This window comes from Pistacia vera, unplaced genomic scaffold (assembly GCF_008641045.1).
Source record: "Pistacia vera cultivar Batoury unplaced genomic scaffold, PisVer_v2 Contig35, whole genome shotgun sequence".
Classification (NCBI taxonomy): Eukaryota; Viridiplantae; Streptophyta; class Magnoliopsida; order Sapindales; family Anacardiaceae; genus Pistacia; species Pistacia vera.
Genome location: NW_022196168.1, coordinates 71,341 through 90,343, shown reverse-complemented (window position 1 = coordinate 90,343; position 19,003 = coordinate 71,341). Strand labels below are relative to the sequence as shown.

The 19,003-nt window shown below is 38.4% G+C and overlaps 1 protein-coding gene and 1 pseudogene across 1 annotated transcript; one reads left to right on the top strand and one right to left on the bottom strand.

Annotated features, from left to right (window-relative positions):
- Nucleotides 1-12,418: 12,418 nt before the first annotated feature.
- On the top strand, nucleotides 12,419-13,183 carry LOC116139267 (NAC domain-containing protein 101-like). Its single transcript, XM_031424950.1, has one exon. The coding sequence runs from the start codon at nucleotides 12,419-12,421 to the stop codon at nucleotides 13,181-13,183; it is 765 nt and encodes a 254-aa protein (XP_031280810.1).
- Nucleotides 13,184-14,120: 937 nt separating this feature from the next.
- Nucleotides 14,121-17,501, bottom strand: LOC116139266 (annotated as a pseudogene).
- Nucleotides 17,502-19,003: the final 1,502 nt, after the last annotated feature.

Here is a 19,003-nt window from a genome sequence, read left to right as displayed (position 1 = left end):
CATGGACGTTCGAACACCTTCAAATCGGCCTTGCCCGATGACGTTCGAACACCTTCAAATCGGCCTTGCCCATGGACGTTCGAACACCCTCAAATCGCCTCGCCCAATTGACGTTTCGGACACCTTCAATCGGCCTTGCCCATGAACGTTCGGACACCCTCAAGACTTGCACCGCGACACGGCCTCATTCAACCTAAGAACTAAACTGAAGAGGCAACGACACCCATCCGGGACTACACGCTCGGCCGGCCAACTGGATGAACCATTCCTACACCAGTGACGCACCAACCCAGCCCAACATAAGACCTACGCGTCTCGGCCATCAGGCCACGACGAGGCAACATGCACAAATACAAGAGAAACAAAAGAGCAGTTGATTCATCCAAAGAAACATGAGACACCAACAGTCAAAAGTCATATATATATATAGGGCACCAAACACCCAAGTTAGAAATACAAGAACGGCACAGACGCCAGATGAAAGGGCATCGCAGGCCCCAAAAAAAAGAAATAAAGGAGGCACTAAGCATCCTCGCACGAGCCTCCTCTCGTCAAGTCGGTCGCCGCATACACCACTAGTGCTCGGCCCTGGAGCCGGGCCGCTCTCGTCCCCAACGCCCGGCTGACTAAGCTCAGGCCCTCCTCCTCGCCCTGCCCCACCGGATGACCAATCTCCTCTTCCAATAACTCCGCATGAGCAAAATATCTTCATCCGGATCCCAATGAGAGGTCCCCCCTCTTTAAACTCCAGCATGAGCTGCCTCGGCCTTAATAATGGCGTCATCAGCAATAGAGATGCACTGCTCCCTGAGGGATTCGACCTCCGCGGTCCTCTCGCTAAATCACGACGCAGCCTCTCGACCTCAGCCTCACTATCCCGGAGGCGCTGCTGACTCCCTGTTCAGCCTTTCGGGATGCTGCCTCCTTTTGCCGCAAACCAGCGTTGGCCTTGGATATATCTTGTATCCGCTTTTCCTGCGCCACACAGATCTCCTCGATGGAACTGCTAGTGAGTACCTGCAAAACAAAACCGGGCAATGAGAACAAAGTCAAACAAGGAAAGTAAACAAGTACTTTCATACCTGAACAGCGCGGGATACGCCCCTTCACGGCAGCAACCGCACCCATCTGGTTCAGACGCGCCTCGTCCGCTGGGAACAAAGAGTCGGCCAGCTTACTCATTGATGTCGCGTCCGAGTAATCGACGCAGTAGCCGGAATCGTGATAGTGATAGTCCCGGCCTCCTCATCCACAACGGCAGCCTGGGACGACCCGATTCCCGACAGGGTTGATGACTCGTGGCTGCCGACTGGCGGCGTCGCCAATACATCCTCGACCCTCACATCCGCTCTCACCAACACTCCCTTTTCCTCTTCTCTCGACCCTGGCGATGGATTCGCTCGCGCTCGGGACAGTCAACTTCTTCATGAGCACTCTGCAAGTGCAAACTCTCCAACGGTTAGTGGGTTCAGCCCTGACTCACCAAAAATGAGATGGTTGGAGTACCGACTCAGGAGCACATCCCAAGTCTGCTTCAGCGAGGGGAAGGGAGTACCTCTCTGAATAGCCTCTACCCCGCCCAAAGAATACTGCTCCTCAGATTGGACTCTGCTAGCACCACTCGCCATCCCTCTGCTCCAATGGGATGGCTAACACCCTCTGGGTAGCTACGTCCAAGCCGTCCCGCTCTGCCCAGCGCGATTGAAATCAAGCTCTGCAAACAGAAACATAATCAAGATTTAGTAATCAAAAGTACGAAAGAAACAACGAATTTCTCACCATGGCTCGCCACCCGATCGGGATCTCGCCCATCCCCTGTCTCCAAGACGGCCTGACCCTTCAAGAAAAGTAACGGTCTTTCCAGTTTTTGTCACTGGACGCAGGTCGTCACCATGAGACCGATCGTGCCTCAAGTTCAGTAGATTCGGCCCTTCTCCTTATCGTTCTCCTTCAGGAAGTACGAGTACAAGCAGCTCGTGCAACCCGAACACAATCTGATGCCGAACACACAGATCCTCCAAAGCCATCAACAGCCTCCAGGCGTTCGGCATAAGCTGGGAGGGGCGATAATGAAATGATTCAGCACCTCCCAGACTGGGCGAGGCACAGGCAACCTCAACCCATCGTGAAACCACTTCTCTGTATACCAGACCCAACCTTCAGCCTCCCAATCAACACGTTCTACGACGCCGCGGGGTCCGAACCTTACAAACCAGGGATATGATACAGGTATGGAGGCGCCACACGTCCTATCCCTCAGCACGGGTGGATAGTCCCTGGTCAGAATCCCACTACCCTGCTGGCTCGGCCCCCCCTCAGAGCTACTACCGGACGTAGAGGTTCTGTCAGCTCCGAGTCTCCCCACTCCTACCATACCGACCCGAGCCACTCGGCCCAGCTCCACTCGGCCCAGCTCCACTTGTCCCTGGAGCAGCCACACTAACTCCTTCGCCACACCGACCGACATCCCCTCAGGCATTACCACCATAGTGGGGGCACGCCATACTCGTCCCCCAGTCCACCTCGTGACTCGAACTTGGGACGTATCCGTCACCGACATCGGATCACTCGCCCGCTCCAACCGACCGACTTCTTAAGGAAAATGTGTAAACTACAGATCGCCCTTCAAACACCGAACGGTGCCCTCCAAACAGAACTCAGCCTCGGTTGACCCGTTCTACCGAAGAGGAACACCAGTCGCCCCACCTAGCCGACCGACCGAAAGGGTGAACTAGCCTGTCTTCACCACAAACGAGTCTCTACTCTGGTTCGACCTATCCAACCAAACAAACCTCAGCCAGACACAATACACCGCTCTTTCGCCCCGGACGACCGATCCACCTAGAACTTCAATCCTAGCAGTCTGCTGTCCTTGATCACTACTCATCGCCCTGAGCGACCGTTCCCCTAATCACTTTTTCGCCACCGGTCAGACGTACGACCGATCCAAACCACGCCAAATTGACTTCGTCTTCCAGTCCTAAACCCAAAACCCAGAAAATTCGCCTACAACCAAATTCTTCCCGGAAATTCACCGGAAAACTCAAACCCAGAAAATTTCTCCAAAATCCTAACACCAAAAAACGCCTAGAAACCCAGTCTAAACCCACCAAACAAAACTTTCTTGTTTTACTTTCCAGAAATCCTATCAAAAAAGAAAAATCTACCTAAAGAACAACAAAACGACGCCAAAAAAAAGAAGAAAATACCTTGGAAGACTGAAACAGGATCACTTTCGCTCAAGAACCTGGGACAAAAACGCAGAAAAAAGAAGAAGGATTTTGAAGAAAACGCAAAACCAAACTGAAATGGAAGATGAATAGTCTGCTCCCCAATTTTGTAAAGAAAAAGGCAGACACCGGCAGGCTATAATTGATCGTTGTCAGAAGTCTCTTCGTTTTCCCGCTCTCGAAACGACGAATCATTTCTCGCCATACACGTGGCAGCGATCCTAACCACCTGGGAAATCGTGGAACTGTCAGATTCCCATCTCGGTCGACCGACCCTCCCACCGACTCAGCCGGAACACCAGCAGTACGTCCTGATACGCCCAAAAGCGCACATGGCCGTTCGCCCATCCCCACGATCGAGCTTCTCAGCCAGGCCTTCTCGACGTCTCGCGTTCGACCAACCCAGGCCTGAACGATGACGCACGAGCTCGGCGTAGCCCGAAGTTAAAACCTTCAGGAAGCCATCAAGCCTCGTCCATTCGCCCATCCAAGGCGAACAGGAGTCAACAAGTTTGGTCTCCCCATCTATCTGGTCGTCCCTACAGCCCGACCGAATGGATCTCGGTAACTTCTTGGGTTTCGCCCGACCTGGCAGGACGAATAACCGCCCTCCTGTGTTTCCGCGATAATCGTTCTAACGTGCCGAGTGACCCGACCTAGCTTTCGCTCTTCGGCTCATCGAACCGATCAGGCACAACGCGTGCGGCATGCTCTTTGTCGGGAATGGATACCAACCAAGAACCAATCAAATCACTTACGTCAGTCACTTTCTCCAATAATTGCTCGTCCATGGGAAAGAACGAGCTCGCCTTGAGTACGACCTACTCTCTAACTTAGATACTCAACTCAAGATGGGGGACAAACTGTTAGGCCAAAAATCGTCCTTGGCCCAAATAGGAAAAAGACCATTAGCGAAGAAGGACCAAGCCCAGTCCTGCAAAGGCCCAAGCCATAGTTCTCTTCTAAACATGAGGAACAAACCGCCCAAACTGAGCAGCACAAGCCTCTCAACCTGGCCCATGTCCTAGGTCCATGGACAAATCCAAAGCCCACAACCCCCTCAGAATACTTTCCTACTCCTGATCAAACTCCCATTCAAGGTCACCTTCCTATTCCTGATCACCTTCCTACTCGGAGTTACTCTCCTATCAGAATCCCTTCCTATACGGACACCGGTAAGACAGCTTACCCCAACCCTAATTCTTCTAGGGTTTGCATCAGAGTCTTACTAGGATCCTACTTCTACCAAGATTGGGAGACCAGACGATCACTATTAAACAGAGGCCAGCCCTCTCACAAGGGACATCGACATTACACCTCACACCCGAGACTCTTCACTCAAGAGTTTCACTGTTTCCCGTAGTCACAGTCCCCGACCAGACTTCCGGTAATCTCTTACCTTAGCCCTCACTAAATTAGCCCCTTTCAGCCTTGCTGACTTGAGCGTCGGAGTGCCTACGGCAAACACACCCTGTTTTCCCGTTCACTTCACGCGTGTGTTTCTCTACGTGTGCAGGTGCAGCAGATCGCTAGTGGCCTTGACCTCACGGGATCAGACCCCCCTTCCGTACAGGTAGATTTTTACGTTTACATATTTGTTTTTTTTTTCATATAAACTAATATGGAATAATGTTGTGTAATTATTTATTATTTATTTTTAAATGATATAATCTACCATGATCACCAATTTATTAGTTATTATTATTATATGCATCTTATTATGTCACCATATATTTATTTGAAAATGGACATGGCTTCTTTGCTTTGAATCTAGTATACTCAAACTTACCAATTGGGATTAGACCCATCCACCCACATCCACTAAATGTCCAACCTATATCTTACCAGAGTTCATTTTCTGAGTGGTACTCCTACTTTCACCTTTTTTTTTTTTTTTTTTGGTTTTGGATGAGAGCAATTGGACGTAAAACTGTGGAAATAATGAAGTTTTTATCGAACAAATTAAAAGTTAATGATTGATCACTAACTTAGATTTAACGTTTGTGAAGAGCGATTGGGCACTAACCTATAGGTCACAAATTAAAAATTTCAAGACATTCACACGAGAGATTGTCATATATTTATTGAAAAAACCCATCTTGCTACGTCTTGTTACAACTAGCTTTAGATATTTATTGCTTCTTTGAAGCATATTTCTATTGGTGTCTAATTGGTTCGTACTCATTTGGAAAATAGACTAGACTCCGTTTGTTTAGTTTTTTAGAATAACATTTTACCTGAATAGGATTTTTGAAAAATATGATAAGATTTTGAAAAAAAATTTGTTACATTTTTAGAAAATATTTAGAGTATTTTTAATCCTATAAGTTTATTAAGTTAACTAAACACCCTCATAATAAAAGTTTTAAAATTAACAAAAAGACCCTTATCCACCTAACTATTGCTGACAACCTGCCACCACCACCGGACAGTGGTCGGAAGCCACCGGAATGGCGTATGACTAGCTATATCTAACCGATAGTGCACCGATCTAGCCTTTTCTGACCAGATCCACCATGGATCTGATCAAAAACAACCAGATCTAGTCATCTTTAACAGCCATATCTTGGCCGTCATTTCGATGTCAATAACAACCAAGATATGGCCGTCATCAAAAGCCATATCTGGCCAGATCTTTGGCTGTAGATCTGGTGAGAAACGAACAGATCGACGCATAACGGACTAGATCCAGCGAGTCGTGCGTCGTTACGGTGTCAACGATAGCAACGACTACTAGCAAGTGATAGTAGCTTGGGTGGATGGGGGTGTTTTTGTTAATTTTAAAACTTTTATTGAAAAAAGGTAATTGTTAATGTTTTGAGTTGAATAGAATATAATTGGATTTTGAAAAATATTAAAACAAATGCATTTTTCATTTTTTAAAATAGGATAGTAGAATATGATAGTGTAAAAATCGTGTGCCAAACGCACTAGTATTTTATGAAAATTATATGAGATTATTAAAAATAATATTTTGATTAGGATTCAATTGTTAAGTTTATAAATACAGGTTTCTGTCAATTTTTGTTAACATGATTGATTAATGGTGTTGAAGGTTGATTATGGAATAAGAATAATGGTTTAATTTCTCCCCTATCGGTTATTAGTTTCTTTCCTCTATTCCTTAATAATTAGAACAATATTATGCTTACAACTAAGTCATACAACCAAACAAAAAATAAAAGATAGAGTAATCATTTAACATGAATTTCATGCAATTTTTGCTGGTTGTTTGACTAGTAAACAAACATTATTGTAATAATTAAGCTAAAAATTAGTCAACTTATCTTTTAAAATTTTAAATTTTAAAAATTTCTTTAAAAAATTAGGAAACCAATAAAAAGTCGAATACAAACTTTAAATACATATAAGACATTTGGTTGGAGTGTATATGAGATTGTTGAGGTAATGTCATCCTATATTACTTATATTACCATGTTTGGTTGTCAAGTAATATAACATTCCGGTAACCTTCTAAAACCAATAGTAATTATTATTGGTTATATAGGAGATAATCTAAATACCACTATTTTCTTAAGTATTTTAAAATTACTTGATAATCTTAATTTTATCACAATTTTACCCTTAACTATTAAAATTTTTAGACAATAATACCCTTATTTTAAAAATAATTTATAAAATATTCATGAACTATTTTATCCTTATATATAAATTTTTTAGGATATAAATACTCTTAAACTTGAAAACAATTACCCAAGATTGGCCGGATCTGGCCACCACCGTCGATCATCGGTGTTAGAATGTGCACGACAAGCCGGATTTGGTTGGCTGTGCATTGATCGAGCTGTTTTTGGTTAGATCTCTGGCCGGAATCGACCATATTGCTGTGGATCTGGCCTTTCTAGCCAGATCTATTCAGGCCATTTTTTGCTAGATCCACAACCATCTAGAGTTGATTTTATATACAATTCATTAATTCACTTCTGTCATATTAGTTTGTATGAAAGAATTTGTATAAAAAGTATGTATATTTAATATTATTTTTTATATTTTGACTCTCATAAATTATTATAATTGGAAATTGATGGCATTTGGGCTTTAGCTGGCTCAGTTCATAATTCTTTTTAAAGGGAAGTGAGTTTTTGGCCCCACCCATTACTTAAATTTATTTTTTGTTTGACAATTTAACCTTAATTTCAATTACTAGATATAACATTTTAATTTCTAAATATACTCATATTATATTTTGATTTTGATTTTTAATTTTTAAATTTAATCTCACATAAACCCTAATCCTAAATTTTCATAACCTAATCCCAAATTTTTATCATCATTGAAACATTTTATTTTATTTTAAATATTTGTTTGTTTGATGAAAATATAATACTAAAACTATAGAAAATATAGTGGAATGAATTTCAATATGAAGAAGAGAAACATAATTAAGTTTGATTTAGGAAAAAAGGTGACAAACAAAAGACATAATTAAATTTGAAATTGAGGAAAGTAAATCTAATTAAGCTTAGAGGGTTATTTTCGGTATTTAATGAGGTTTGAAGAGAATATTTTTAATTATAGAAGAGGTTTACTTAGTCATAAGGGGTGAAGATCAATAAGGTGGGGTTAAAAATCACTTCCCATTTTTTAAATCACTATGTGTGCCTTGTAGAAACTGAGACCCGTTTTAAGTCTTGAACCAAACTAGTAGCATTTGGGCTTAACCTGGCCCATTTCATCACTCTAAATTACAATCATAAACCAAACTAGGAAGAGCTACGAAACGCTCAGAGATTTCATAAAATTACAAATGTCTCCATAAATCTTAAAAATAATATTGATTTTTTATTTTTTTCAAAATAAAAATTAAAAAACACGTGTTGCATCCCATGCGACCATCACCATCATTGACAATATCATCGATGATAATAAATAAATAATATTAAAGAAAGTTGTCAAATGATGTCGAGAACAAATTTGACATCATTAGACTTGGTGATTATTGTCAACCCATTTGAATAACAATATAACTCTAATTCTTTTGATGGCCTTCCTAACATGTTTCCGATGACTTCTATTATTTAACAATAATACTATGTGAACACCACTCTCTTACATCATGACGTAGTGGTCAATGGTTGCCACTTCATCTGCCATGTTATTGAGCTGCCATGTCAATTTTCCCCAAAATTTTAAAAAAGGTTTATTTTTTATTTTTTTCATAATCCCGAAATTTCAAATTTCACTTTGCCTTAATCAAATCCTTAATTTCATTTTCCCTGAAATACAAACCCTGAAATTTTTCTAGGCTTATTTTTGGGCCGATTAGGACATGGGCCTCCTTAATTGGTTTATTTTCTAGGCTTAAAATTGGGACTAGAGTAGAATATACAATTTGGGAATGACCATTAGCCCTTATCAAATTGATCAATATCTCCTATTATTATATACATCATTATTATCATATCCATTTAATATTAATATATAGCCTTGCTTAATTTGGTTTTTATTTGCACCTTTTTTTCCCGAATTTCAAACTTAATTAGGGTTAATGACAACATCATTTTTCTCCAATTTCAAATTCAATTAAATTTCAAACTTAATTTAATAGACTAAAATGACTACTTCAGCAGATAGTTTATCAGGCTACAAATAGAAGAAAAAGAGCACAAAAGAAGGACTATAAAACAAGGGGATAAACAATGAGTTATATTATTCATTGAATGAGAATGAATTTAAGAATCTATAAAAATAAAAATAAAAAAAATCTCAGTCCAGTCAATCCTAATACATGATCTGGTCCGATAGACTGTGTTGAAGTTGATCAAAGAAATCAAACAATAGCCATGACTGGCTTGAGGGAATCAATTCAATCTCCTCATCTTCATCTTCATTATCTGAAGTATCCGAAATTTCCACAATTTCATCTTCTGAAATATCCGAAATTTCCACAATTTCAATACTGACCAGGGAATCGACCGAATTTTCAGCCTGACATTCCTCTTGATGATCTTCCTCCAAGTTATCAATAAGTACATGATCTTGACTGCTCGCTTGTAATGTCTGACGCTTCATCTCCTCAAAAGTATTAGAAATTTCCAGAACTTCATCATCTGAAATTTCCAGAATTTCAATATTGTTGGAATTGATGGAATTTTGTGCCTGGCATTCTTGTTGATCATCTCCCTCCAAGTCATCAACACTTACAGGACCTTGATTGCTTCCTTGTAAGGTCTTAACACATCTCCTCCTCAAGAGAAGAAATAAACTCAGTATTAGAGACCTCCTTATCAAATTCTTGATTATCATTAAGCCATGCCTCAAGATTTTTTATATCAAACACATTCACATCACAATCTTGACCATTCTCTGCCCCATAATCATAAAACACATTCCCAGACACTAGATCAAAACCTTCAAGAAAGCTCAGACCATCAGAAACAACATTTCCAGAAACTAAACCAAAAGCATCTCTAGAACTCGGACCAACATTCCCAGAAGCTAAATCAAAACCAGCAAAAGAACCCACACCCTCATTATCATAAACCAAGTCAAATTCTTGGCTAACAAATCGGAGCCGTTGATTAACACCCATCTTAGCCTGATCAACTCTAGAAAGTAGTTGAATTAACTCACCATATCCAAGATTCTTAACACCGGCTTTCACTTTGTCCGCCAATTCAAGAAAATCCACCATCTGGGTGTCAATTTTTTTCCCTTTCTTTTTGACCAAGTCAACAAAATCCGCCTGGGTGTCGCTCCTCAGTCCTCTCCTCTTCCCCAGTACAGAAACAGAACCAAAAGAAGAACCACCATTCTTGATGCTGATGGTTTTCTTGTACTCGTCAATCAATTCCAAACAAGATTTTGAATCTTCAGGCCAGGAATCAAAGGAATTGGAAGTGGAAGATGCGTCGATATTTTTGCAAATGAAAAGGACGCTAATGTCGCAAAGAATACTCAACTCCTTGCTCTTCTTCTTCAAACATTGTAGTCTCTTTGGGTTCTTTCGTATCGCCATTATCACTTTCAGAGAGAGCGAGAAAGAAAAACAAAAAAACAAAAAATCAGAGATTACCAGTTAATGAATAAATTCGCGTTACCCGCGGGTTCTTGATATCGCGGAGCCAAATTGAATACCAATTAGAGTTGGATTAGGACATGAGTTTTCCTAATTTGTATTTAAGTAAAATTATTATTATTATTATTTTTTATAGAAATACAAATGAAAATAGGATTATAATTGTATTAGGAATTAAAATATAATTCTTATTAGGATATAAGATTTGAGTGCTATTAGGAATTGTGTTTCTTATATTACCTATAAAAATGGATTAAGTCCTAGAGTTAGATATCACAAATTGAATAGAAGAAAAAATCATGTTCAGAATGAGAGCCATCAAATAGGGTTTAGTGAGTGAGCCAATTTATAAGACTTGAGAAATTCTTGTAATTTTTTTCTTCTTCATAGTGAAATTTTCCAGCGGCAAAGTAGACGTAGCTCTCATACGGAGAGTGAACCACTATAAATTTTGTGTTTGTGTGTGTAGTTATTTTGTGTTATTTGTTCGTATTATTTTTCGATTTTAGGAATTTAGGATTTACTAGTATTCAATTAAATCTCTTCAACACGGATTCCTTTAAACAGCTTGACGTCAATGAGCATTTGAACATTAGGATAAAAAAAAAATACATATTAAATTAAAAAAATCCCAAAATTTTTTTATTCTAATAAAGAGATTAATTTTAAAAGAGATCATAATTGATTTCATCTTGGAAACTAATAATAGTTTATCAGATTTTAAGCTCTTAGACTTAGTTATTGAATAAATAAAAAAGAAAAAACAGAAAGAGCAAAAACTATTAACCCAAAATTGAGGAATGTCCCATTGAAGAAACTCTTAGTTCATTTTGTTTTGTTTTCCTTTCCATGATTTTCTCAGCAACCAATCATAATTCTCTGGGCTTAGTCGATGTAAAGTGATGGTTATCTTAAAACCCTAAACAACAAAAATCTTCAAATCTAGGGTTCATTTCTAAAATTTTCTTTGTTATACCTAAAAAAATAGGGCTGACGTAGAGTCTTGTCAGCATCAACGGTCAGAGCTTAGGTAAGTCCAGCAACCATTCAGACGCAGTCACGTCGCACGCTGATGCAAGCGGCATACTCCTGCCAATGTAGTGGGTGTGCGCCAGGTTGGAAGAGATTCACGTGTCCAATCCCTGCAAACGTCGAGTAAATCACTCGAGCAGGTAAACAACAGGACGCAATGAAGGATTTACATGGCAATCTGACCCATTCCCTGATTTAGTAATCATTACCTCAATTCATCCCACTATAAATAGAGAGATCCTCTCCTGTTTGTGGGATTATCTAATTTCTCTCTGAAATAGCATATATACGCTCTCTCTCTCTCTCTTGCAATCTCTTGTAAGTTAGCTCGTTGAACGCGATCTGATCTCATATATTAATACCATACCATTGGACGTAGGATTCGCTTATTTAAGCATCCGAACCACTTTAAACACTGTTATTCATCTTCTGTTCAGTTCAATATCCCCGTATACGTGTGTCTTCTGAGTCAGCTCAATATTTTCCACGTGCATTTAATTGGTATTAAAATCATGCATCAACATTTTTTAAAACCAAACATATTAGTCATCAATGGAAAGCAAAAACCATTCTCTAAAGCAATTTCACACCACATAATAACATCTCTCAAACGAAAGGTTTAGAAGAAATCAGAAATTTCTGTGGTTTGAGATATAACTCACAAATGGGTGGCAAAGGTACTATCTCTTTCTTGCTTCGCTTCTTGATTTTCTCGGCCTTTCCAGACAGTTTTCTCGCGTTTGATCTACTACAAATCACTCTCTAGTCTCGAAGGGGTTCCAACGGTAACTTTCTTTTTCTTTTAATTAATAAAACCGAAGCTCCTAGCGTAACTAACTTTCAAAACCCCCGCGGTAGGCTCCAACGGAACTTTTTTTAATTCCTAACGAATTCCCGCGGGGTCTATAACGGCTCTTTCTTTCCTTAATTTTAAAATTACTTGGGTTACAAGAAACCAAACTAGAAGCTGATTTCTCCGATTTTAGGAGACCCCTTCGTTAATAAATAACGCCAACGCCTGCTCTGATAAACCTCTCCACTTCTTTCTTTCATATTTGGTTGCTTTAACTGTGCAAGTAGTTAACTTCTCTCTTTCCGTTGGCGTAACAAGAAAACTATGGAAGCAGTTCAGTTCTCTCCTCCCGTTGGCTACGTTTTCGATCCCACGGACTGCGAATTGGTGGGTTTCTATCTTTGCAACAAGATAGCGAACCAATCCATTTCTGGTATTGATTATTTAATTCCACAATATGATCTATATGGTTCTGAAGAACCCTGGCAGATTTGGAATTTCTTTAAACAACGGCTGGGACGGAAACGTGATGATCAAGATTTGTACTTCTTCACCCAATTGAAGAAAAAGACTTCAAAAGGTTCAAAAATCGATCGTAGTGTTGGAACAGGGACATGGCAGGGAGAAGATGGCGGTAGAGGAATAGTAATAGACAATATGAGGATTGGGACTAAGAAGAGATTTCGGTACGAAAACAAAGACTCCTATCAGCACGGTGGATGGATCATGCACGAATATAGTCTGGATTCGTCTTTTCTGGGTCCAAATCAACATAGCGATTACGTGGTTTGCCGTATAAGAAAGAACGAAACAGCTCTGAAGAAGAAGAAGAGGGGAAAGTGTCAAGAAGTGGATTTTGCAAAGAAGAAGAAGAGGAATAAGGTTCAAGAAGCGGATTCTGAACCACTACCACTCGCAGTACTGCCGGCTACAAGTACAACCACCCCCATCACCACCATGGTGCAACAACAATTACAACTTGAAGATGAGACGGAGGTTTATAACGATGAATATGCTTCAGCAATAGAATATCTGTATCAGAATCAACAGAATTATTCGCAGTACTCCATCGTTAATGATTTGTTTTGAAGTTGAAGATTCTCACTCAACTCAGAAACTTCTTTTTTGTATAATTTTTTGTTTTTAAAGGGCATTTAATCGGATCTCTTTTTAATTGTTAGTTTCTATAATAGCCAAGTACATCAGTTTCTTGAAATTTCATTCGAATTCGTTGTCTTGTTTTATTTAATAGTTTTGATTATTTTCAAATTCTACTAAAAAATTAATCAAAGTATAAAAACTGTAATTTCTGCAGCAACACAATATTTCCAACTTGTCGATTCACCCCTGCTTTCATAATATCATAACTCACCAGCGCCAGAAAGATAAAAGCAAAAACGTGAATAATGAAAAAGAGGTAATAATGTAACTATTGTATATGGGATAGCAACAATAGATTGATTTCAGATAGTGAAGTACAATTATATTTTACAGTCAGATAATAACTCTACACAGATACTCCATTCTAATCAGAGTCTTAGAAATAGTATATGCTAAACATTTTAGAAACATCAATAACACCTAAACACCCTCTAGAGAAGCCTGCACATGACATTGAAATGAGCATGATATCCGCAATCTAATCTGAACTGAAAAAGGCTGAACAGGGCTTGCGAATTCATGATACTTCAGCTTTGGGTGGCATCCACACTGACAAGGGGGAGGCCGAGGAAAAATTTGCCTTTGTCAACATGAATGTTAACTGCCTAAATAAACAAGAGTGGTTACAATGGATCGATACCATTTCGAAGAGTAATGTTGCTTCATGGTGGTTGTGGTTGGGAAAACACTGCAAAATCTAATCTTTTTAGGTGACTATTTAGGGGCATTATGTCTTCTTGAAAAATTTACCACCTTTTTATCCCATGCCAGTTCCCATAAGACTTGAAGCAAGAAGAGATTTGGTGTCTGGCCTCCATTTCAGCTCTTTAAGGGTAGAGAACAAGGTTGAAAGTGCAGGAGAGACTTAACCATCCTTTATGTTCTTACATGACATCACACTCAGATTTTCAAGCTCTGTCCAGGAAAGAATCACATATTCCAGACCTTCTGTTGTTGGCAGTGAGCATCCTTCTAAAGATAAAAACTTTACTCCCTGCAATGAAAGCATCATCAATAAACATTCAATCAAACAACTCTGATATGTAGCTTATCTAGATCTTCGCTAACATGTTCCCTAAAGTATTGAAAACTAAACAAAGAATGTCAAACAACCATTAGATTTAATCTTCTAACACTAAAATCACACATTCAAATTCATTTGAGATAGTCCGATGGTAGTACTCTATCATAATTACATGGTATTGTTTATTAAACTCAGCTACAGGTTATCAATTTCAAGCTCAACTGCTTCATTATAGTGCGCACAGACTGCAATTACAAAGTATGCGCTAATGATTCATTCATAATCAATTCCTTTTCCATGTATAAACAACAAGGGCGCGTTTGGTTTATTATTTATTTTCATATTCTGAAACCGATTATTTGAATAGTGTTTGGCTCATTATTCACACAATTGAATCCTGAAAAAACGATCCTGACATATATTTGACCGTAGCAACTTTTTGCAGCTTCTTTTTCTCTTTTTCATTTGCTCATCTTCTTCACTGCATCATGTATTTGACCGTTTGACTTTTTGCAGCTTTTGTTTTCTCTCTCTCATTTTTTTTTCATTTTCTCATCTTCTTCGCTGCATCACTGCTTCACCACGTTTACAAACTTCTTCTTCTTCCATCCAACTTCTTCTCCACCTGCAAATAAACAAAGCACATCCAACTTCTTCTCCATCTGCACCACCCAAACAATATTCACCATGAACCACCCACAGCAGCAGATCTGTCCCACACTAATATTCACTGTGAACCCCCACCACCAGATCTGTCCCATACTAATATCCACCGTGAACCACTCACAGCAGCAGATCTATCCCACACTAATATTCACTGTGAACCACCCGCCATTATATCTTGTTCCACACTAATATTATTAAAATGTAAATTGATAAGTTATATATATAATAATACATTATTTTAACAAAATCCACCCAAATATTATATTAATAAATCATTTATAAAAAAATATATCAATCAAATATTCAACACAAATATCAAGGTAAAAATATTCTACCAAACACATATTTTTCAAATCTTATTCTCGTAATCATAACCCTATTCAACTATCCAATATTATTCCAAAAATCATATCCAAAATAATAAACCAAACACACCCAAATTGTTCAGTGACAACATCAAATCTCTCGTAAGTACAAGGATCTACTTCTAAAAATTGATTGTTAATGTAATAATGTCAGCCCAAAAAGACACAGACTTAGATATTCCTAAAAGCGTTCATGTTGATTTATTCAGCTACTCTTCATGTCACTACATAGATTATGTTGTTATACACTGATGATTTTGCGATCCTTTCAACTTCCATTTTCCGTGATAACATTAACTAAAATAAGAAATTGCATAGTGGTATTAGATACCTAACACTATATATGGAAATCCACCACTCGGAAGCACGGCAACAAAAGTAAACAAACAGATGAAGAGAACCCATTACCTGAAAACACTTCCAAAACTGAAGATATCATTATCCAATCCCCAACAATCCTGAAACATAACTTCCCTAACAGCTTCACACACCCTGAACAGCACTCTCACATTTCTTCTGTTGTTAGCAGTGAGCATCCTTCTAAAGATAAAAACTTTACTCTCCTGCAGTGAAAGCAACATCAATAAACATTCCAATCAAACAACTCTGATATGTAGCTTATCTGGATCTTCACTAACATATTCCCTAAAGTATTGAAAACTAAACAAAGATTGTCAAACAACCATTAGATTTAACCTTCTAACACTAAAATCACACATTCAAATTCACTTGAAGTAGTCCAATGGTAGTACTCTACCATATATAAACAACAAATTGTTCAGTGACAACATCAAATCTCCCGTAAGTACAAGGATCTACTTCTCAAAATTGATTGTTATTGCAATAATGCAACCCAAAAAGACAGACTTAGATATTCTGAAAAGCGTTCATGTATAGGATATGTATTCAGTTATTCTGCATGTCACTACATAGGATTACGCTGTTATACACTGATGATTTTGTGATCCTTTCAACTTCCATTTTCCTTGATAACATTAACTAAAATAAGAAATTGCATAGTGGTATTAGATACCTAACAATATATTTGGAAATCCACCAGCTCGGAAGCACGGCAACAAAAGTAAACAAACAGATAAAGAGAACCCATTACCTGAAAACACTTGCAAAACTGAAGATATCATTATCCAATCCCCAACAATCCTGAAACATAACTTCCCTAACAGCTTCTTACACCCTGAACAGCAGTCTCACATTCTTCTTATCCCTCAACTGACACTTTTGCAAATGCAACCATTCAAGAGCCAGACAGTAACCCAAATACTCATCCGGCCCTGGACTAGGATCCATCCTTTTACATGAAACAAACCTCAAAAGTCTTCAAATTCTCACTATATGAAAGAGCAGCCATCCACCCACCATCCATCCTATGATCAACAAACGTCAATTCCCCAAGCATTTGACAACACTGCCCAATTGCTTTTATCCCATCAAAACTACTCTCGCAACTACTAAGCTCAAGCTTAACCAATCTCTTACACCCTTGAGCCAAAATTGTCAACTCAATATCCGAAACCAATAAGCTGTAAAACCCATCCAAATGTCCAACCAATTTTAAGATTTGAAAATTCTCACATGCAGCAATTCCACGCAACACATTATCACTACACTTGTGCAGCTCCAATTCTTGCAAAGTCAAACACTCTTCAGCTACACTCAACAATCCTAACTCGTTAGCTCCAACCACCACAAGTCTACTCAAATTCGTGCACCCACTAGCAAGATTTGCTAGCCTTCAACAGGTAACAACATGTTATGCTCATAAAACCTTGTAACCCAAGAACCAACATGGACACAGAGCAACTAATGACTCAACAGAATTTCTAGGCGAAACAAGAGACGCACTTATCAAATATATCAACATCGGTCAAATTTGGGAATCTTAAAATCAACCTACCGGCTTCAAGAAATTCCCAATCCAACACCCTGAGTGAGGGTAAAAGCTGACCCTGAAGATTCAACCAGCGTTTGCAAACAAGCGAGTTAGCGTTACGCTGCGAAAGGGGAAGTTTTGAGAGGATTCTGAGGAGAATATCGTCAGATAACTAAAATTCAATTAACAATATTAATAACAATATCAATTGAAATAAATGAAGCATAAAAAGATAATGCCATTACTAATTGGAACTCCATCAAATGTTACTTCAACTCCGGTGGCTCCAATGTATTCCATCATCACCTTCCCATCTTGGTCATTCAAACCAAAAAAAAAAAAAAAAAAAAATTATTTAACTAAGTAATGTGTTTAATGAGACTCAAATTATATTAGATCTGCTTCGGTAGTAAAGACAAGTAGACAACTCAATAGTCAAACATAGAAAGGTTATCTCTTCATAAAAAAATAAAATTGTTATAACCAATCTAAAAATTTCAAAAACATTTATGCGAAAAAAAAAAAAAAAAGGTCTTCTTCCAGGGTATCGTTCACGAGACAATCGAATCCACTAATTGGTGGGGAAGATTTTTTTATGCAAAATTTTAAAATATATAAACACCACAGTTGTAATACGAAGGAAACTTCCATCCTTCTGTTATATATATTTTAACATTTTGCATTCATCTATCCGTCCTTCCGTTATATATATATGTCCTAAATTTAAATATTAATTCTTAAATTACATATTAATATAGCTCAACATTTAAGAATAAATCATAATTTTTTTTTTATTAAATATCTAACTCACTTTTCTAATATTTTGTTAAACTAAAATTATGTTTAAAATTAATGGAAAAGTAAATATGATGAGTTGGACTTTTTATATTTACTCCTCTATTCATCTTCTGTTAACTTATTTTGTATAAAAAATCTTTGTACATCTAACATTATTGCTATTGACTAATTTCTCATTAAATTTGTTAGATTACATTCATTTTAAATTAAGAATGTATGCCCTCATCACAGGTGGGGCCCGTGCCTGCCTGTCCACCTTACCTTCGAGTAGACCCACAATCACATGTAGACGTCTCTCTGTGTAGGCGCTTGGTAGGACACCAAAAAACGAATTTGATTCGGCTTTGATATCACTTGTTACATGTTGAGAGTTTCACACCCAAAATGCTAATCTATTAGATAGAGAAACTCCCCCTTATAAACCCAAAACCCCCCATTTTTCTTTCGACGTGGGATCCATGACACTTGACAACGTATTTGTTCACTATATAAAGAAACAATTACAAGGCAAAAGTAGTAATGACAAAATCTACAGTTTTCACCATTCTCTCCATAGTTATGAATATACTGGGGTTAATTACTATCATTCAATACACTTAAAAAGAGGGGGAAATTAAGGGGCTGGAGAGTCCAATGTCGGGGGATAATGGAAAGTATCAGCTTATTAAAGACAAATTACTATCAACAATATTCTTTTCTAAAATTGGTTGCCGGTAACCGGACCAGTACTAGTAACGTTACCGGTAGCTTGTTGATTATGCGCATTTAGCTAGAAATGGATATTTATTGTTACTCATACCATGCTGGAGGTTTACTGAGAGATGTTCCGTAATGGAGTAAAACTTGTGATGGTTAAAAGTTCAAAGCAATTACACGTGTCACATGTACAGCTAGGGACTGTTATTAACAATCCTCGGTTGTAGGAAGGATGGTGAATTAAATATTTTGAGAATAAGATTAGATTGTTGAAATTTGTTGTTCTTTTACCATATGTTTGGTGTATA

Coding starts and splice junctions, on each gene's coding strand:
- LOC116139267 (XM_031424950.1), top strand. CDS start 12,419: ATGGAAGCAGTTCAGTTCTCTCCTCCCGTTGGCTACGTTTTCGATCCC.